The 21,534-nt window shown below is 37.2% G+C and overlaps 2 protein-coding genes and 2 pseudogenes across 10 annotated transcripts; 2 read left to right on the forward strand and 2 right to left on the reverse strand.

Annotated features, from left to right (window-relative positions):
• Positions 1 to 271: 271 nt before the first annotated feature.
• Positions 272 to 1,413, reverse strand: LOC105122324 (helicase and polymerase-containing protein TEBICHI-like; annotated as a pseudogene).
• Positions 1,414 to 1,726: 313 nt separating this feature from the next.
• LOC105122420 (helicase and polymerase-containing protein TEBICHI-like) lies at positions 1,727 to 2,962 on the reverse strand (annotated as a pseudogene).
• A 4,154-nt stretch (positions 2,963 to 7,116) lies between these two features.
• On the forward strand, positions 7,117 to 13,918 carry LOC105122325 (uncharacterized). Of its 9 annotated transcripts, none has more exons than XM_011021374.1 (12): positions 7,117 to 7,409; positions 8,307 to 8,706; positions 9,432 to 9,600; positions 9,701 to 10,590; positions 11,015 to 11,041; positions 11,447 to 11,539; positions 11,760 to 11,838; positions 12,009 to 12,114; positions 12,525 to 12,630; positions 12,748 to 12,864; positions 13,009 to 13,138; positions 13,656 to 13,918. In XM_011021374.1, the coding sequence occupies exons 2-11, from the start codon at positions 8,362 to 8,364 to the stop codon at positions 13,057 to 13,059; spliced, it is 1,983 nt and encodes a 660-aa protein (XP_011019676.1). In that variant the 5' UTR covers positions 7,117 to 7,409; positions 8,307 to 8,361; the 3' UTR covers positions 13,060 to 13,138; positions 13,656 to 13,918. The 9 variants fall into 9 exon arrangements, with proteins under 9 accessions (XP_011019676.1, XP_011019680.1, XP_011019677.1 ...); XM_011021378.1 differs by having other exon boundaries at positions 12,752 to 12,864; XM_011021375.1 differs by lacking the exon at positions 13,656 to 13,918 and adding an exon at positions 13,281 to 13,363.
• Positions 13,919 to 15,126: 1,208 nt separating this feature from the next.
• LOC105122326 (uncharacterized) lies at positions 15,127 to 20,069 on the forward strand. The gene is made up of 4 exons (XM_011021382.1): positions 15,127 to 16,711; positions 17,416 to 17,591; positions 17,891 to 18,114; positions 18,951 to 20,069. Exons 1-4 carry the CDS (start codon positions 15,622 to 15,624, stop codon positions 19,750 to 19,752), a joined length of 2,292 nt encoding a protein of 763 aa, XP_011019684.1. The 5' UTR covers positions 15,127 to 15,621; the 3' UTR covers positions 19,753 to 20,069.
• Positions 20,070 to 21,534: the final 1,465 nt, after the last annotated feature.

A 21,534-nucleotide genomic window follows, 5' to 3' on the forward strand; every position in this document is an offset into this window, starting at 1 on the left:
TAGTGTCAAAGACTTGATGCAATACTGATCAGCGGAAAAGTCAAAATAGTGTGGAAATTTGTGTGAAAAAACAAATCAAATTTGAAAAATTAAGTGTCAGACAACAATAATCAAAGCCTTTGTTTTTGTAAGAAAATAGGCATTACTGATGCTCGCCAAGGCATAGTAAGAAAGAAATCCAATGCTGCAGGGGCTTTTAGAGGCACTTCTTTAGTAGCTATGCAAAGGGAATGGAGACCTTTATTATTTTGAACTAGAGTTGTTTCTTTTTGCTGTTTGGGTGGGTGTCTTATTCTCATTGTGTATCATTCTTTTCCATCTCTCTAGTAAAACTCTATAGAAAATATTAAGAAAGAAATTCAATACCCTTACTCTTTTCGACAGCAAGATGCAACTGCTTCTTGGAGCCAGGGAGCAACACCAGGAAAATAACTTTTGAAGCTTTCATTTTTTCTCTGCAGCTTCATTAGAGCTACAAGCCAGTTGTTTAGCAAGACTGTTAGTACCCATTCCATACAGAATTCCATAGCCAACCTTTTGGTCTGATCTCGCTCAACTGAGTTGACAGAATCTTCAGGCTTTCCAGTCCATCTTGCGGCTATCATGATGAAAACATCACCATGTGGCTTAGCAGGGAGTTCAATTAATGTGGAATCCTTAGAGAAGTGTTCCATCAGACGTAATTCTATCTGAGAATAATGCGCTGTTAATAGTAGCCAGTTATCCTGCAATAAGAATTGGAGCTTTAGATCCTTTAGGAATAGGATTGACGTATAGAAAGCACAACCCCCAGGCCCAAAGAACTTCTATTTTTCTCGTGTTGCATGGTTAGCTTTCTTTATTTACTGACAGCAAGGGGCTAAATTAGGTCGGGGATTTTTAACACACTTGATATTTGGTATATACTGGACTCGATAATAGCTACAAATGCGCATAATCTCATAAAGTAAGAAGCACGAGGCGGGGTTACAAGCTAAATGCCCATATTACCTGAGTAGGAACAGAGAAGCCATGGGCTTTCAATTGGTAATGCTATCGCTCGACACCATCCCCCTTCCATCTGTACTCATTTCGAAATCAACCACATGTTCAACACACTGCATGACTCATAAGGAAAAATGGTTACCGACACTAAAATTAAATTTGGATTCTAAAAAAGAAGAAAATAAAAGAGAATTACAGTAACAAAAGAAAAAGGAGAATACAAATAATTCTAACCTGAAGATAAGGGAAAAAATCTATATAGATAAATTGCACATTCATTTCGCATATACAAATATTGCAGTATGTACTTAGCATGTACTTCACTTAAAGATATTGGGTGTTAGAAAGTAAGAGATGACCATCTCGTACCTTAACAAATCCAACATGTCAGTACTAGGATGTTTTTTACCCTTCCTGTGTCCTCTCGTACCTTAACAAATCCAACATGTCAATACTAGGATGTTTTTTCCCCTTCCTGTGTCCTTCTGGTATGGGCAGCTCCAAGTGTCAGCATAGAACATTGGCACTGTCTGCTGCTGTGTACAGTGAAAATGTCATGCCAGCTTGCTCGCAAGCCTTCTTCTCGAGATCCCTTAGCATTTTTCCTCAGTACTGAATGTGCTTGTAGGCACCCCTTCATGTCAACACTCATCCCCCAAAGTTCCATGTTTGCAAGAACATTCACCTGTACAATTTTGCCACCACAAAAATATCTTGCTTAACATGAGCATTTATGAAGAGAGGCCAGGATTCAATGAAGAGCAAAAACTAACATTAGATGTTAGCAGTCTCTAATTAAACAATTAGATTGCAACTTTTACTTTACAAAACAATTTAAGGAATTTAGCATGGAGTGGAACCACGAATCCAGGGTTGGGTCCTTAGGTGGAGCTTCAAAATACGCTGCAAGCTCCCTGACAACATGGTTGATTACTGAGCTCGATGCTATGGAATCCCTACCAGATGATCCTGTGTTACCATCCCATCAATTCCATGAAAATAAGCAAGATGAAGCTCAAGATATTACCCTCTGAATTTTATTGGAACCTCATGTGAAGTTTCAATACCAAGAAACAAAGATTACATTTAAGTATAGCTGAAAGCAACAGAATATTTACCAGCAGGATGCAGGATTTCAATGTTCTTGAGAGCTTCAACGAGTCCCTCAGAAGTCAGAAACTTCAAAGACCAAAACAAAGGGCTCGTGATTTTGCAACACGGCCGACAGCAACCATTATGAGCAACTCTTCACATCTGATTCTTCCACCAGCCATTCCGAATAGCAGCTGCCACAGCCTCACTGGATAACCTTCCCTTGACTTCCTGCAACATCATAACAATAAGAAACCAGTTTGAAGTGATGCATAATTAACAAGGGATTTAGAGTTTCATTGCCTTTTCACCATTAAAAATACTTCAGTGGAACAGGAAAGAACACAAGACGAAGTAGCTAACTGTAAAAAGAAAAAGAAACGTCCCCTTTCAAAGACAGTCTACATATGCTAATATTTGGATTCACGCTGTTAAATACAGCCAGTTAACATTACCTTCTCCAAATTCAGATTGAAGCTTCTCTCCTCATCAGGCCAAAGAATCCATGCCACAATGCACGTGTAGATTGCTTCTATAATATTAATAGGGGACAACATTAAGTGCAAACTGTCTATGAGTTCAGGAACGGAGACTTTCCTTGAAAGACCATATCTCTGAATGGAAACAACAGCATCATTGAGTACCTGAAGTTGAACTTTCAAATTACACATAAATTTTGGAACACCTCCCTTTCCCATTATTTCTCCAATTTTGTTCCATCTCTGTCGAACTATCTCCAACCAATTCTCAGGTGGGTGAGTATTGTTTCTGCCACTAGATGCACTAGGAGGTGAGGAGTCATTCCTTCGATTATGAGACCACAGTAGATCCTTAGGAAGATTGATGTGGTGCACTGGAGAATTTTCCCAGCAGATGGCAATACCATGTTTTTCAAATGAGGTGACAGATTTTACTTCCGATCACTTGTTGTAGTGGATATCAAAATAGAATTCTCGGGTAGCATGCCGGAGATATAACAAAGAATCAAATCCACCTGAAATATTTCTTACATTAATAGGACCCTTCTCACAAGCACTGTCCTTATTATCACTACTTAAATTTTCTCTACTACATTGCTCCTGCACTCTGGTATCAATGATCCTGTCATTGATCTCAGTTCCATCATCATTCTGTCCTAATTGGACAGAGAGGATTGTGCCTCTGCATTATTCTTATGATCGCCATTCTGTCCTAATTGGACAGGGTACTGTAGAATTTTCAGCACCAGCGTTGAATTGAATCGGACCATTTGAGCTTCCTTCTGCAGCAATTACCAATCTAACGCTGACTGTGCTTGTTAATTTGTCTTATCCAGTTCCCAGAGTAACTTTACCAGAATTCTTACTACCTTCTATGAACAGCATAGATGAAGTGTGATCTCTTTGGTCCACATGCAAAACAATATTGGAATCATCCCCGAACAAGGTACCTGCAGTTCCTTGCTCAACAAGATTTTCAGGAGCGTTGGATAATTAAGGCGGAGAAAACTGCGGAACATTGAATCCGAGTGATTTGAAAGCTGCGAAAGCAAAAACCCCTGCCTCTTCTGCTTGGTCCGTTACAATTTTGTGCGCATCATTCATGATTTTCTTTGCAATTCCCTATTTCATGCGTCTTTGTGACCCTCTGCAACCATTTCATCAACTTGTCTAAGTCACAGTAAATCCAAATATTTGATAAATGAATCTATAAATGCATGCTACACAACAGAGACAACAATTACAGAAGGCAGGCCAGTAGGAGACACAAATTCTCTATTAGAAGGCATGTACTGGGCACATTATGGTACATGTCAGAAAGTTCCATTACAATTTACAAGTATGATATTAAGCATGAGGTACTTAGCTTTAGATCAGAAATCCATGGGTGAATAACGACTAAGAATGAAATCTTACCCCCAAAATTCTAGGCACCAAAACCTAAAAGCTACATGTTAAACCATTAAAATCCTAAACCCACAAGCCTATGCTGAATATACAACCACAAACTCTTAAAACAAACATTCACGCAATCTGAACCAAGATTTTTTTTTCTTATACACCATCAAGAAACATATAGTTTTCCTATCTAAGAAACCCATCAGTTATTAATTAATAAGCCAAAAGCACGCAAGAATATTCTAGAATTTGTTGTCGCTTGGCATGATGGTCATATAACTGTGATTCTTTCTTCCAAACATAAAAGGTGTGAACCTCTCAAAGTAGGAAAAAAATATGTGATAAATAGATTCTGTAATGGTCACAAAATTATCTCAGATAAAAGCAGAAATCACATAAGAGGCAATGTACTGAAATTTCTAAGCTCACCTTGCGCAGTCCATGATGAAGATTCAATAAGTGCTTTGCCTACTTCGGGAAAAGATGCTTCAGCAATAGCTTGAGGTGTACGCAACCCTGCTTTATAGAGTGTCCTTGCTTAAGAACCTTACAAATGAAATAATGAAAATAATGGCTATCTCTGGAATATTAAACAGGAACTTTGAAACATCAACAAAATGACACATAACTACTATGACTTTGTGTTGAGGAATCAATTTCCTTAACATATGGAATATTAGCCAGTTCCACAATCTCTGCTCACTCCAAATGAAACACAATTTTGGAACTTCACAACCAGGCCCTCGAGATCATGGCATCCAAGTATTTCACAAAGCCACAGATGCAAACCTTCCAGCATTTTCCGGTAAAGATTGAACCATGCCACTAGCAACTTTAAAAGTTTCACAAACCTCGGTATCGGTGCTTACTTTATGCAAGAATGTAAATAATATTGTTTATTCAGCAAAGCAGGGAAACGGGAAAAGAAGAAGAAGAAACAGCATTTATTAGAAAGCAAAAGCAAACACAACCCATGATAAAGAAATATTAGGTATCGTACCCAGGTAACCATGAGAAAATCTAAGCAGACTACTGGATACATATACTTTTTCTGGATGAAACAAGTAGCCAAGAATGCATATTCTTAATGCATGCGATGCACACGTAGTATTTTATGCCAACGCACACGAAACAAACACGAAAGATAGATGTACTAAAAAAGATGTGGATATAGAAGACTATATTTGGTTCACTAAGTCAGTGTTACTAATCAGATTGAAGAAAGAAAGGAAAAGGATGAAACACCTGCACAAGTCTTGACAAGATGAGAGCAACATGAAATCTTTTTCTCACCCTAATTGTCTGTTCATCTGATGAAGTCACACTTTTGTTCATAACCCCAGATTGGTTTTCATGCTTGCTGGCACAAAAGCCTATCGTATTATCTATTGATCTGTTTATATAAATTGAACATATGTGCTCCATGCGCCATACGCATCAAAAAAGTTTCTGAAACTCCAACTCGATTTCCAACAGACTTCATACCATTAACTTGGAAAAGAAAAAGGTGAGATATTTAAAGCATTATTAAAAAAGCCAGAGAAAAGATTAATTGACCGTTAAAATATATAGTAAGCAGTAACCAAGCCTATGTGTTAAACTTGTATTGCTTTCAAGCACTACTATACTAGCTAAGAGAAGCTCCATAAAGTTACAAGTTCCTTCCAACAAAAGGATGGCGTGTATTTCTATGGCCCCACTGGTAGTACTAATAAAATTCATCAGTAGAAGAAACTACTTTATCCCAAATCAGCTTGGGAGACATGATTTACCGTGGAATGCTGGGTGCGCACTGTTTGTGAGAGAATCAAAAGGCTACGCATCATTTTTGTTGCTCCAAGGAAGAATATGATTTCTCTTATTCTGCTTGGGGACTTGGTGAGACAAGTAAATTCTGGCATGTTTGTTAACTTAATTAACGAATGTCATCAGAACTTCAAGAGTTCAAAATATTTCCACAAGCGCAAATATAGTGTTGGTTCAAACTGTGAAGTCTCCTTGACAATTATCAAAGGGAAAATGAGTTAATTAACAAAAAGCTTCCGGTGAAAAAACCTTATTCTCCTCCTCCTCCCTTCGCCACCTTGGAATTAAACTCTCAGCCACAAGACGACGCCATCCAAAATCCGCCATTATCCACGCGCCTCTTAAATTTTTGTTAAAAAAAACAAAACATCTTATTTAACAAATGAGCCTATCATCCCCAATAAAACTCGAGAATTACAAAATAATAAAATCTAGAAGGCTAAATCGAAGGGCAAGCTTTTTTAATTTGAAGGTCAATGGAATAATTTAACTATGTTTAAATTAAGTAAAAGACAAAAAGCGCTTAAATAATATTTTCTTTTTTTAACCAAAGTTAAATTAATAATTTTACTCTTTAAAAAAATAAAAAGACAATAAAGCTCTTAGAATCAAGTTTAAAATTTTTTGCTAGTTAAGACGATTAAATAATTTCGCCGTACTGAAATGAATGTACAAAAACTTTTTTGCTTTTATCTAATTTTTAAATGATTTTTTTACCATTTAAAAAAAAACATTTTTACCCCACAACACAAAGCTTAATGATTTTAGAATAAATAGCAAACCGCCACTTTACTATTGTAATTCACAGTTTATTTATTTATTATTGTAATTCACTATGATCTAGACATAGGCTACAGTCCTTTTAGGTTTTGAAAATGATATTATTATTTGAAATTTTTTATTTCAATAAATTAGCATACAAAAATGGAAATTAACAATTAATTTTTTTTATAATAAACAATAGGATTGAAGATTTCAAAATGGAAAGGAAAGCAAATAATTGAAAAATAAGATTGGTATTATTTTTTTAAAAATATTTGAACCTGAGATCTAGTCATCAAGACTCTAGCCTAGGTCAAGTTAAAAATATTTGATCCAAATTGACCTATTTATACCTAATTGTTCAAATTCAATTTGACTTTTTTATTTTTTTAAAAAACATTGCTTTGATTAAAAAAAAAAAAAAAAACTCTTAAGGGTTTAACAACTCGGCATTATAGTGTCAATATCAAAAATTTTAAATCATGAAAATCTAAGTGACATATTACCAAACACATAGGGACTAAAGTATAAATCACGTAGCTCTTTCAATGACTAGCTGAGAGGCACCAGGAAGTAGCCCCTTCATGTTCTGGAGCCTGCATCAAATCAAATCAAATCAAACTATAATTAAAAAGAAAAGAAAACAGAGAAAAATCGAAAATAAAATCAAGCGCGCTTTCGCTAGGGTTTTAAGTTTTCACAGAGAAACGAAAATCCTCTCTCTCTCTCCCAATCTCCTTCTTCTTCTTCTTCAAGTTTTTTTCCCGGCGAATTCCTTGTCTGATTTGTCACCAACACTGCGCTTTTGAGCGAGAAGACGCCTTACTACGTGTGCTAAACGGCACCACTTGCTTTCCCTGGAACATACAATACACAATTGGACTTCAGGTTCCGTTTCCTTTTGAAAATCTTTCGATGATCACGTAATCCGGAGTTCGAGAAAAGCACATAGTTCGTTTTTTTGTCGATATTGTTTTGTTTCACATGAATTTAGTCGACGATTTTTATTATAATTACGTGGAAGGAGATATTTTTTACTTTATTTTCTGTTCATATACATGAATGTAGTGTTATTTTGCATACTTTTGCTCTTGTTTTGGTTCCAAGCTTGTTTAATTATACATAAATACAGAGTATTACTGTGGCCTTAGTATGCCATTATAAATTTAGGGTTTCTAGGGTTAATTTTTGTTTTGATAATGTAAAAAATCACAGAGTACTTAGGTATTTTACAATGCTGCTGTTTTTTATACCATAACAGCATTTCATTTCATCAAAAGAAGGGGGCAAAACCCTAAGATTGATTTTGGCAAAAAAAACAGGGAGGGTTGCGGCATTCATGAGTAGATAGTTAAGTTGCTGATAGCTCACAGTTGACAGTGACATGTTATTTACCCGCACATTGTGATTATGTGTTATAATCTCTGTCTAAGTTTTTGTGTCTTCAGAATGCTTAGATTTTTAGTTGGATAAGCTAGTTAACAAATTTATGCATGATCACGAGGCTAACTAACTCTGCATGATTAATCTTGATGAATAAATTACCTGTGGATTGAGAATGCTAATACATTATGCGTGTGTTTATAGATGTCACTTGATTGGTATTTACATATAGGACTAGCTATTTACTGGTTCCACCTTAGTAAGGTTTGGTTTAGAAATAATTCAACGTCCTATTGTCCTCATGACTATCTGTTTAAATTACTTCAGCTATCTTCTGATGTTGCTCTAACTTTCTTGCTTATTTCTGAAATGTTTTTCCCCTTTTCTGTTTTTTTTTTCCAGCTTGGTTCTACACGTTTTACTGAATACAAAAATCTAGAATATCCTGTTATTGAGTATGGTAGAAGCAAAAAAAGTTGAGAACATCGAATTTAAGTGGGGTAAACAGAGAGGAGTTGGTGGGAAAAAGAAAGATGTAAAATTTTATGAATCTTTCTCCTATGATGGTGTGGAGTATGCTCTATATGATTCTGTTTACATGTACAAGGAAGGTGAGATAGAGCCTTATATTGGGAAGCTCATAAAGATATGGGAGAATGCTGACAAGACAAAGAAAGTGAAGGTTCTATGGTTTTTCTGTTGTCGTGAGATTGCCAATTATCTTGGAGATGAGAAGACTGCTGAGAATGAATTGTTTCTGGCATCTGGTGAAGGTGTAGGCAGCACAAATGTTAATCCTTTGGTAATTAATTTTAAACTATAACTTTCTTTAATATAACTTTTGGCTTGTTGGTAGTGACTTATTATATGACTCTAATGACATATTGCTGTTAATTTTCTTTAAATTTTCTGGGCCCTTTGTTGCTCGGGCTCATCATTTACCTTGGTGGTATCGGTGTCAACATAACATAAAGCACACACTGGTATATTATCTGTATTGGACCTGTGAAAAACTTCAGGCATGACATCTTTGAGGGGCCTTGCCTGCTCTTACCATGAGGGGGGGAGAGAGAAAAGGCACAATCAGTTATATTTTTAACTTTAGGTTTCTTTGATTATGTTGGACATATAGCAGTCCTCTGTTTTTTGTTTGGATAGTATTACTTAGGTTCTTTGGGCCTTTTCAAGGAAAATAACCCAATGTGTTCTTAAAAAAATTGTATTGTTTTCAATACTTACAATTTTAATTACGTCTATTTTATTCTTAATTCATAGTCAAATCTTCAATAGGTCCTTCTGGTATGTTATGTGGTCCACTGAAAATCATGCATATAAACTTTAATGCATTTGAACAGAAATGAAACATTGTTATTTTTTAGTGCCTTGAAACATCAATGTGATATTTTTTTACTGAAATTTAGAAATCTTCCCGCTGGACTTCAACTTCTTATTGTTTTTTCAAATGGAAACATAACTGGTGCTTTTGAGGCACTACTAGTCATCTTAATTTCTCATGCATCAAACCAGGAAGCAATTGCTGGAAAATGCAATGTGGTATGCAGTTCAAAGGATAGTAGGAATCCACAACCATCAGATAAAGAACTTCAAGAGGCTGACTTTGTTTTTTATCGTACATTTGATGTTGGGAACTGTAGGAGCTTGGATAAGATAGATGACAAAATTGCTGGGATTGAAGGTATGTGTTTTTTTGCCTTCAATTCTCCTGTACTCTTATCTGATCAGTTGCTTGATGCTCATTAAACTCTGTATGATTGCTGCATCTTCAATTGCTGCAGTGAAGTTCTTATTGAACAGAGTGGGTAATCAGAGTTCCAGTGGTGTTCCAAAACTTGATTCAAACAAGAAAGAAGTAAGTGGAAATGTTGTGGCTACTAATGACACAAGAATTTTGACCAGGACAGAATCTTATCTTGGAGAGAAGGCTGCTTCTAGTTCACATGTAAAGTTTAATGAAGTGACTAAAATAAATGATCGGCTGGTAGATAATTCTGGTGAGATGGCAAGTTCAAGCTCTAAAGTTAAGCAAATTTCAGACATAAAACCTTCATTGGCCAACCAGAAATCTTCACCAGGAGAAAACTCTGCATCTAATTTAGGGTTAGGTGAAATGACTAAAGTTGATAAAAAGGAAGGCATACCGAGTGACATCATCGCTTCAAGTTCTAAAGATGATGTTGGCTGGAGTAAAAGTAAAGTTGATAAAGTCTTTGCTGATCAGGTTCTAATTGAAGAGAAAGTAAAAGTTGCCAAAGACTGTGGTGACTTAGATGACGGGCCATCTAAGAAAGCAAAGCTTGATGATTTGGCAAAAGCATCTTATGATAACAAGGTGAAAGGTGTGCAGAAAGCAAGTCATGATTCCAATATCAGCAACTCCAAGTCTGTAGCCCAAACAACCCCTGCTTCTGAAGATAAATCAAAACCTAATCTCACTAAAGATCATCATGAGAACAACAGTGGCCTTTTGAAGAGGCCAAAGCCTGATGAGAAGCTTACTAGACTTGCTAATGGCAAGTTTCCTGAAGCATCCAAGAGGCCAAAGCCTGATGAGAAGCTTGCTAGACTTGCTAATGGCAAGTTTCCTGAAGCATCTCTAAGACAGCCTTCAGAGGAGGGCAGTAAAACTAACTGCCAAATACAGGAAGTCACTCGCAGGCCAGAAGCTGTAAGTTGCATTGCCAGGAGTCTTATTTTACCTTTATTTATTAATGTCTTTCATGTTGCACTACCATTTACTTAGCAGCAATACTTCTATTAAGAAAAAATAACACAACAGTGAAGAGCTGGAAGGATAGGAGAGGGTAAGAGTACTAATGTTGAACGAAGAAAAGATGGAAGATGAAAAAGGGTGGTTTCTAGACAAATTATTAACTATATATGTTTGTGGTTTGGATTACAGCAAAAGGAATGATGTGCTCAAGCCTCATTGATTTCCTGAATTCCTTCATTTTTAGCTGATCGATGTCTTGTATTCCCTGCTTTTTATTGTGCTCATTGATCTCTTATAGTGCTTGTTTTGTTGTTGTTGATGAGAAACTTTTGGTGAATGATATTTAATACTTGCATCTTTGTTATGGATGTGTTGACAGGATAGAAGCAAGTGGTTTAGGGGACTTGTAAGTATTCTTTCTCAATCTTGCTATGGTTCCTGATTTCAAGTGATTTATTAATCTCAATTAACTAAATATTTATTGTTGACATTTTGCTTTCAAAAACTCTATAGGACCAATGAAACAATGTTATTTAATCAATGTTTGCCGATACTCTTTAAAGATGTAGGATTCAATGCCCATTGGCCATAAAATCTGATGTTGGCTGCTTGCTCATCCTGGAGTCGTATGGGCTGTCCCATATAGGGAGGCTCTAGCCCGAGGGATGGACTAGTTGGGCCAAAGGTCCATCATAAAAACAAAGACTGATTTTTAATGCAGGCGCTGTCATAGAATGTTGATGTCATTAGAAACAAGTCAAAATGGGACCCATTAGACTAATTTTTGAATTGCCTTGTATATTCCTACCAGCCATGGGAAGAACGAATGCAAACTGCTCACGAGCAAGGAACTCTTGTCCTGCTACAGAATCTGGATCCATCTTATACTTCAGCAGAAGTAGAGGTGATTCTAATTCTAGAATACATTTTCTTTACTAGTTTTATGGTCTTCCATTCATTTGTGCTTCACATCACAACTGCATTGTAGTAAAACACTTCCTGTGTAGTTTTCCTACAGTATATGCTTGCTATTCTTATTTTCTTTCATGTTCCATGTAGTGGTTGCTGCCCGGTACTGTTCCTTAGATTGTGTTGAGGCTCATAATTTAATTGCTATGGATCAGGATATCATTTGGCATGCCTTCAAGCAAAGTTGCACTGTGAAGATGATTCAAAGGACTGCACTTGCCAGCCCTCACTCTGGTACAAATGAAAGGGGCCAATCACTCGTTAAATATCATAAATTTGTTAAGCTAGCACGGTTTTCTTTTGTGTTCATGTGTGTGTGTGTGTTGGGGGAGGGGGTGTTGTTCTGTACATGCTCCCTTCTGTTGTAAAAAGAATTACCTATTACTGGACTTTGATTTTTTTAGTTGTTTATGCTGCAGGTCAGGCTTTTGTTATATTCCAGAAAAGGGAAGTAGCAGAGATGGCAGTTGCAAAATTAGATGAAGGTTGTTTAATGCTATCAAATGGGAGGTATGGTTTCACCCCATTTCAGCACTGGTGCACATCAATTAAATATTTCCTGCTCAGCGGTTCTGCTTTACCAGTAGAAATTCCAGCCAAAGCCTTCCAGTTTTATCAATATTATTGTCCCCTTCAACTGAAAAATTATGAAGTCAAGCCCCAAACTATCTTGCATGTTAGTACTTGGGACAATAGAGGATCTCCCTCGTGGCATCTATACTTTCCCCTCCAGTCTTATATTGTTTTCCCTTTCTCATGTTGCGATTGTAGCCCTTTTGCCTGGCTAACCTTGTTTTACAGGATGGCATTGTAATGCATCAATGTGTTGCTGCTCAGTTTGCACTGTTCCACACTGGTTAAGATGATCAGCTGGTAGATAATGCTGCTGCTTATTCTTCTATTCATATTCATTTTTGCAGGCCTCTGGTTGGCAGCATCGCTGCTCCTTGTTTCCCAGGAAAGCAGTCAACCTTTTTTGGTCATCTTGTTATCAATAAACTTAGAATCCACAAGCAGCGTGAGATGGTACATTTTATTCCTGCTTTAACCATGCTTGCACACACTGCAGACAATACTGAAGTGGATAAACTTTTGTTTTGTTGCACCCCCGCCTGTTGTGATTAAAATATGTCTTCTGCTCAGAAAGAAGCAGTATCTACTTCACATTGTTCTCAGCCCAATACACTTGAGTACGAAATGGCAATGGATTGGTGCCTACTACAAGAAAGATCAGATCTAGCTTTGAGAAAGCTACGCCAGGTCTTTATGATTAATTCAACTAATGCTCTGGATTTGATGATCTCTGGGTTTTTAATATCAGCTAGAATGCTGTCATTTTTTTTTTCTGTTAAGTATTGTTTTATGTTTTCTTTGTTGAATTGGGTATGTTGATTCTTTTTCCAGCAACAAAGGCAAGAGTTGAGAAAACTTTGGGTTACTTTGAAGTGTAAATGAACTGTACTGTTCTCAGTGTAGTAGCTCTTCTGGACACTTTTTGGAGAAAAGGGCAGGCTAAAAGAATTGCTCCTTTTGGGTAAGCACTTCCAACACAGAAACATTGTGCCTTCCAACTATCCTTTTAGTTTATGTGAATATATAGGACCATTTGTAAGTTCTCAGTCCTTGCTCATGAATTTTAATTTTTCCATTTTTAAAAAATATATATACTTTTTTAGAGGCGAGTCCCTAGATGGACTTAAATTCCGTCAATCATCAGAAGTCAAAGGGGAGAGCTTATGCTGTCTGGGTTTGTCTATTACACTGGATAATAAGTTTGGTGTCACTTCCTCTCCGCAACTTTTGTTTGTGTTGGACTCGCTTCCTTGCCCACCTCCATAGTCATAGCTCAAGTCTTATTCAAAGAGATGCACAATTGCATGTCCATCCACAAATATGCAAGTTTGTAGCAGGGAAAACATTGAAACCCCCCCCCCCCCAACCCCCACCAAGCACGCACTCTTTTCTTTAGTTCCTGTATGTTATTGATCATGGCATTTGAGAAGGGTGATTATTGAATTATGAAATGCTTTTTCTTGGTGATCTATTTTCAGAATAGAAGGAATGGATATTTTGAAAGCCGGAGCTCCGTGATTAGATAACAAGACACTATTTTTGTTGTGCGGCAGTATATACGTTAGATGGATCAGATTTTGGGCGTTGTTAGAACTTGGAAATCAGGTCCTTTTCACAACTACTAGGCTGGTTGATTCATCTGATGTAAATATTATAATCCATTCTGTTAGTTACCTTTACCAGCTAGGAGTTTTGTAAGTTTCTCGAGCTGTTTTTAGCTCCCGTGGCTGGTGTGGTGTTTGAGAGGATGATACAAGTTGATTTTTAAATTATTTTTTATTTAAAAATATATTAAAATAATATTTTTTAATTTTTTAAAATTTATTTTTGATATTAATATATTAAAATGATTTAAAAATAATTTAAAAAAAAAAGTTTTAACCTAATGGAAGTCTTTCTTGCACTAGCATATCATGCATGGGTGCTTTTTATCTTAGGTCACTCAGTCCATTACCAAGTGATTTCATGAGCTAAACTAACTGGCATCTTGAAATTCTGTCTTTTTTATTTTTTTCCACTGGTTCATTACTCTAAGGAACCAGACCGTTGCGTCTGGTCATAGGACACCTCATGTTTCATAAATTGCTAGAAATTCCCGGGAAGAGCAATAGCATGTTGGTCTGTGAGAGATTATCACATGGTGCTGGCCCGGTGGACGTGGCCAACCGACCGTACAATAAATTAAAATTATATTGGTCTGTCAACAGATCTGATTCATGTTAAAAAAATTTCGTTAGCCTGGGTGGATGACTAGGCATAGATTGCTAAGGTTTCGATTCGATGCCATTTTGGAACAGAAGCGAGGGAGCTGTCCTTTATTGGTTCTCTTAAGAGTTAGTGTAGAAAATTCAGTGGAGATGGTTTAGGTTTAGGCAGCAGAAAACCTGTATTTTTAAAAATTTTTAATTTAAAAAAAAATTAAATTTTTTTATACTTTTGAATTTTTTTAATGCATTGATTTTAAAAATAATTTTTTTAAATAAAAAATATTATTTTAATATAAAAAATACTTTAAATCGGCATGATTTTTAACGTCTCCGCTCTCATTGGCTGGGTGAAAAAACATGTTGATTGGTCGAGGTTTAATTGATGTTGACCTTTGTACGACCAATCAAAATAAAACTTATGCCCTTACGGCCTATTAGACCCTCGTTTCTTCTAGAGCAGGCATTTCAATTATGCATCAACTACTCTGGCCGAGAGCTTGAGACTGTCGTCGTCGCCTTGAACAGAAAACGTGAGTTTGAATTGTTTATTTTTTATTTATTTAATTTAAAGAAAAGAGTTGTATCAATCCATCCTTTGACATCATTTCCAGAAGCTTAATCTTTTTTAGTTTTAATTGAGTAGTTTGATTAGGCATGGATGTTAATAGAAGGAGGCCTTGAATAATATTTTTCAAATTAGACTCTTGACTACGGCAATTAATATTTTCCAAATTGAACAACGTCCAGAAGTCACCGATTGAACATGAATACAGTTCGGAAAACACAATTCTCGGCACAGGGATTTTGCAGGTTTCCATCTCTGGGCTAGATTGTTTGCCTTAGGGGTGAGAAAGATTGCTCGTAAATCATTAGGGTCCGGCGAGCATTCTCTGCCAGCACATCATCTCACCGTCGCAAAACGACATGGTTTCCACCTTAAAAAATGTGACCGTTAGTTTAGATACAAAACAAGCGCACCTGCTCCTCCAAACCCAGCGAGTACACCCCTTTTCCCTACTCTCTCGAGTATCTAAAAACACACAACAAGAAAGAAAACCTCTCATCTTTGCTCCGCACACCATTCGCACTACACACTTAACTCTCTGTCCATCCTTGTCAGTATCAATATCTCCCTCTGTCTGGCTGTCTTAACATGCTCTCCTCCACGATCATCAAGAACCCACAACTTTTTCCTTCCTTTTAACCTCATCTGTTATTGAATCCTGCTTGAACTGTGATGGGGTGTGCACAGTCAAAGGTGGATAACGAAGAATCAGTTTCAAGATGCAAAGAGCGGAAAATCTTGATGAAAGAAGCAGTCGCAGCAAGAAATGCTTTTGCTGCTGGTCATTCTGGCTATGCTATTTATTTAAAGAATACTGGTGCTGCTTTGAGTGATTATGGCCATGGAGAAGCTAATCATGATTCTCCGTTTGAACAGCCTTCTTCTCAATCGCCGCCTCCCCCCCCTCCTCCCCCTCCACTGCATCCGTCGTCGATGGACAATCTTCCCCCGCCTCCACCACCGCTTCCTAACTTTTCTCCCAGTCCGATTAAGAGGGCTATGAGTATGCCTGATATAGTAATGAAAGGGAAGCAGATGGGTGATTCTGATGTGATTGCGGAGGAGGAGGAGGAGGTGCAGGAGGAGGAAGTGCAGGAGTTGCGGAATAGGAGTTTGAGTAGAAAGAATAAGGATTATGAAAATAGTGAGAAGGTTTCGCAGCGGGGCCCACAGAATAATGGGGGTGTGGGCCCAGGGGAGGAGGATACGATTCCGAGGACCCCACCAAGGACGGTGGAGAGTCATTCCTCGGTGGTGCCGCCGATGCCGGAGGCGAAGAACATTGCCTGGGATTATTTCTTTAGGACGGATAATATGCCGGGTTCGTCCTTGGATCCTGAGGAGGATGTGAGAAGGAATGGGGGTAATTTTGGGAATGTTGAGAATGTCGGTGTTGGGTTTGCTGAGGTTAGGGATTTGAGGGGTGGGATAGAGGGTGGTGGTGGTGAGATTGATGAGATTGAGCCAAAGACGCCGGAGAAGGCGGGGGAGAAGATGGATCCTGTGGTGGAAGAGGAGGAGGAAGGGGATGTGGAGAAGAAGGAAAGGAAGCAAATGGAGCATTCAAAAACGGCACCACCAGAGTTTAGTGCGGTGAATTTGACGGGGAGGAAAGGGGGGTCTGTTCCTAGTGTGAATTTGATGCAGGTTTTGAACGAAATTGATGATCATTTCTTAAAAGCATCGGAGAGTGCACAAGATGTTTGTAAGATGCTTGAGGCTACTCGCTTGCATTACCATTCTAATTTTGCTGACAATCGAGGTATAATTGGCTTAACTTTGTTGCTTGTGTTTGAATTTTTTGTTTACTTGATGTTGTGTTTTGGCTGTTTATGTTTTTAATTGTAATTTCTTGCATGCTTGGGGTTGAAGTTGCTTGCTGGGGCCATCAAATTTGCAATCTTTTTTATAATGAAAGTTTCTAAAATGTGTATGCTTGTTGTACGTGGAAAATTGAAGCTGAAAGCATTTGTGCTTTTATTTAATGATATAAAATTTGTAATGATTTTGAATTTTTTTTTGGTTAATCATGGGTTTCCGGCCCAGTTTATACTAATCTCGACTAATTCCTTAAAATTCTAAAATTAACAATCATGTAAATTTTCAATCCTAGGATTTCTCTAAGAAGCAAACCTATAATCTTTAACTACACCCTTCGTGGCATTCTGAATGACAGTAGCTGCTTTTTACCCCAATTGGACTTTGTTATGCCATCTTCATCTTTTGGGGAAGCGGTTTCTTATTGCTTTTATTGGTTCTCTTATCAAAAGCAAAAAAAAAAAAAAAATGGTAACAGGAAAATTATGCAATCCTGATGTGCTGTACCTAGAAAGATCTGTTGTTCTTTTTTAAAAGTTGGAAGCATAAGATTAATCTGCTAAGATATTTTCTTGATATTTAGCTTGCCTGTGGTAGATGTTTTGTTTTTGTTGATATTTTTTGCTGATATGGTATTGACATTTGCAGGACATATTGATCATTCCGCTAGGGTTATGCGTGTTATCACCTGGAATAGGTCATTCAAAGGTGAGCCTAGGGCTGAAGGTGGAAAGGATGAACTTGATACTGAAGATTATGAAACTCACGCTACTGTTTTGGATAAGTTGTTGGCATGGGAAAAGAAACTCTATGATGAAGTGAAGGTACATTGCATCATTTGATTTTGGTTGTTTGCGCTTCATGTTGAGTTTGGCATCCCAGCTATTGGTTATGCTGCTTATCTTATCAGAAAATGTTCACTTTCCTTCTATGATTAGATTAAAAGCTTACAGTTTCCAAACAGACTTTTATAGATGCTTGACACATTCTTGTAAATCTTAGCAATGGTGTGAAGCCGGATCTTTCTTTCTTTTATTTCCTTTTTTTCTGGGGAAATGCTCAAGTCATTTTGCCTTTTTCATACGCTGGGTCTTAATGAAGTCTGTTGCTTAATGTTGATTAGCAAGGGGAGCTTATGAAGCTTGAGTACAAGAAGAAGGTTGCTTTGCTAAATAAGCAGAAGAAACGTGGTGGTAGTACTGAATCCTTGGAGAAAACAAAAGCAGCTGTGAGTCATCTGCATACAAGATATATAGTTGACATGCAATCCATGGACTCAACTGTTGCAGAAGTGAATCAAATACGTGATCAGCAGCTGTATCCAAAACTTGTTTATCTTGTTGACGGGTAAGTATTTTTTGGAAAAGATTGGAAGTTTTAAATTAAACTTTTGCTCACCTTATGCTTTGTTCTCCCAACAAGAGTGTTGTATGGAGTGGAGTGAAAAGTTTGACACTTGCAAACTGTTTGGTGAACTAGATAAAAATCTGGATTTGAATATGTTCCTTTTAATCTTTAGGATTGGGGTTGGATTTATCCCATGCTGAAATATAGATGTTAAATGCTGAACCACACATGAATTTGCCCATTGAGTTGTCGCTCTATAGCGCGTTCTAATGTCAAAAGTAGGCAACAATAGGTGGCGCATGCCCATTTGATTTGTATCGTCTGTGTTTCTGAAGAAAAATTAGATTAACTATCACCTGGGCTACATGCAGCTTCGTCCTTTTATTCCCCCCGCCAACATGCCATGGGTAATTATAGCAATTTTTGGGTATTCTTTGCTTTTTTCATTTCTTATGTTGTTACAGCAATAACATTAAGTCTCAGTTTCCCTTAGCTGTCTGAAAATTAGTATTTTTAAGGGAAAATTACCATGAACATCTATAGCTTAGTTGTTTTTACACCTAACCTTCGTGTTTTGAAAAATTACAGTTTACATCTAAATCATCATATAGTTTAGTTTATTTTACACTTACTCTAAACTAACATAGAGGATAAGTGTAAAAACAACTAAACTATAAAATGCTCATGGTAATTTTCTCTTTTTTTAATCATAGGAGATTGATTTTATGGAGCACCGCACCCAACAAAAACTGTTGAAGTAATACCATAATTTCAAAAATGATATCATATTATTTCTCCTCTTGCATACTTGTGAAACTTTGAATGCAATGCCGCAGGATGGCAAAGATGTGGGCAAGTATGTGCATGCATCATGACAGCCAACTGAATATTGTTACAGACCTTAAATCCCTTGATGTCAACCATGCTATCAAGGAAACATCCAAACACCATCATGAGCGCACAATCCAACTTTGGAAAGTTGTCCAAGGATGGCATTCACAATTCGAAAAGCTTGTGACCCACCAGAAGCAATACATTCACACTCTTACTAGTTGGTTAAAGCTAAATCTGATCCCCATTGAAAGCAGCTTAAAAGAGAAAACATCATCTCCACCGAGAGCCCAGAATCCCCCTATCCAAGCCCTTCTCCATTCATGGCATGACAATCTAGAAAAGCTTCCAGATGATCTTGCCAAATCTGCAATCTTATCATTTGCAGCTGTGAAAGAAACCATAGTACACCATCAGGAAGAAGAGATGAAGCTAAAGGAGAAGTGTGAGGAAACCAGGAAGGAGCTTTTGCGCAAGAACCAGGCATTCAAGGAATGGCACCAAAAATACATGCAGCGGAGAACCCCTGACGGAACAGATGCTGATAGAGGTGAAGACACAAATCCCGATCCTGTCTCCGAGAGGCAGTTGGCAGTAGAGAGTTTAAATATTAGGCTGAAGGAGGAAGTAGAAGCTCACCAGAAACATTGCCTTCAGGTAAGAGAGAAATCAGTTGGAAGTCTCAAACTTCGCTTGCCTGAACTGTTCCGCGCTCTGTCAGACTATGCTCGTGCCTGTTCTGATTCTTATGAGAAACTAAGGTCCATCACACACTCGCAGAAGAATTCAAATCACAGTCACGCATAATGATGTAAGCTTCTTTTAGTTAGTAAAATTACTATTTTAAGTTAATCCTCGGCCAGATGTACCTTTTCTACGAGACAGTCAGGCCTTGTTGCAGGCAACTGTCATTTTGCACCTTTTGTGAAGAAAAACTGGTTTTATATTCTTCCAAATGCATGCATGCACCAAGGAAGGGGTGATCCTGCATAAGATCGCTAGTTATTTCTTGTTTATTTGTACCCGGTGGTTTATTCGAAGGACGTATGGTTAGCCTAGGTGAAGGTTTTAGGGAATGGTGATGACAATGTAATTAACTTGAAGACATTTACTTCTGCTTTTGACTTTCTACTAATTGCAAGATGAAAGAATTACTACCTTTTGGTCAAAATTTGTTTATCTACCAGGCAGTAAAGATTTAGGATTAGGGCGATCACCAAGAAGGCCAAATTTTCTGCAAGCCTTTTAATATCTGGTAGTTAAATTTGTTCGTTGCACAGCATTGAGTGTGTGGCAAAAAGAGTTCGAGGATAAAGTAATAAACTAAAAATGAAAAGCCAAAGAAAATGAAGAAAAAACTAAAGAAGAGGAAGAATGGGTGTAGAAAGAGCTTGTGATGTGTTCTGCTATCTTAGCAGGATCGCCAAGCAATGACAAAAGATCCTTGGAATGTTCAGCAGGATACATGCCATCTAGTTGGGTGTAGATGAGGAAACAATTAGATGAACTGTTTTTAATTTCTATTCATTCAGCAATGTTCCATTTATGTCCCTTGAGGGTAAAATGTTTTCCAATACCAACCACATAGTTTATCAAGGGTTTCAATGTGGTCCTTTTCTTGTTAACTATCTTGAAACAAAGGGTTAGATTGAAACTTCTTGAAAACTCTGAGATTGATACTTGTAAAAAAGTCCATCTACCACAGATACCAGCTTCTCTCCCCGAGTGAGAAACATTATTTTACTAAACGTATATAAACATTTTTTTTATATTTATACCAACACAATAAAATTATTGTAAAATATTAATATAATACCTTTTCAAAATAAAACTGAAATGAAGAATTATAATCACGTTGTTAATATTTTATTTCTGTTAATGTAAGGTAAAACTTGATAAACAAAGAGCAGCAAGGACACACCACCAACTAGATTAGGGCAGGCACGCGGCTAGCAGAATTAGACTCTTTCGGCGGCCTTGCTCTTACTTTGACCTTTAAAAAATTTAGTACTTTAACCCCTACTTGCTAAAGTTTGGAGGCATGGGCTCCCTCCTCCAGACTTGTACTGTTTTGCTTCTATGGCTAAACCCGTTTCAGCCGTCAGCCATTTATTATTGCATATTTTCTCATTTAATAGTTGTGGCATCAAAATTCAAAAGAGAGTTTGAGTAGCTAGCTAGTAAAATGAAACTTTTCTTCACCATTACCTCATACCTTTGTGAAATTATTGTCAAGCAGAACAAAGCCAACCACGGACTCGTCTAGAGCTGATGTGAATCATGACAACTCTATGATTTTAAACCATCTCTTCGTTTATCCTTGAAATATTTGATGCACATGTCTTTTCAACTCGACGGCATTGACTCTTAACCCCAGAATCTACAAGTAAAATGACACATTTTGGCCATGATATTCTGATTCAATGTATGCACATAACCTTCAAACCATTCCTGTTGTTTCAATTTTCTCAAGAATAAAGTCAAAACTTTTTTTTATGTATTTTTAGGTGATAAGAGCATGGATTTAAATATTTAATATAGCATTTTCAAAGCCAAGTTTGGTAGTTCTAGAGCCAGTTGCCAATGAGA

The sequence above is a fragment of the Populus euphratica genome, unplaced genomic scaffold (genome assembly GCF_000495115.2).
Source record: "Populus euphratica unplaced genomic scaffold, PopEup_1.0 scaffold19.1, whole genome shotgun sequence".
NCBI classification, from domain to species: Eukaryota; Viridiplantae; Streptophyta; class Magnoliopsida; order Malpighiales; family Salicaceae; genus Populus; species Populus euphratica.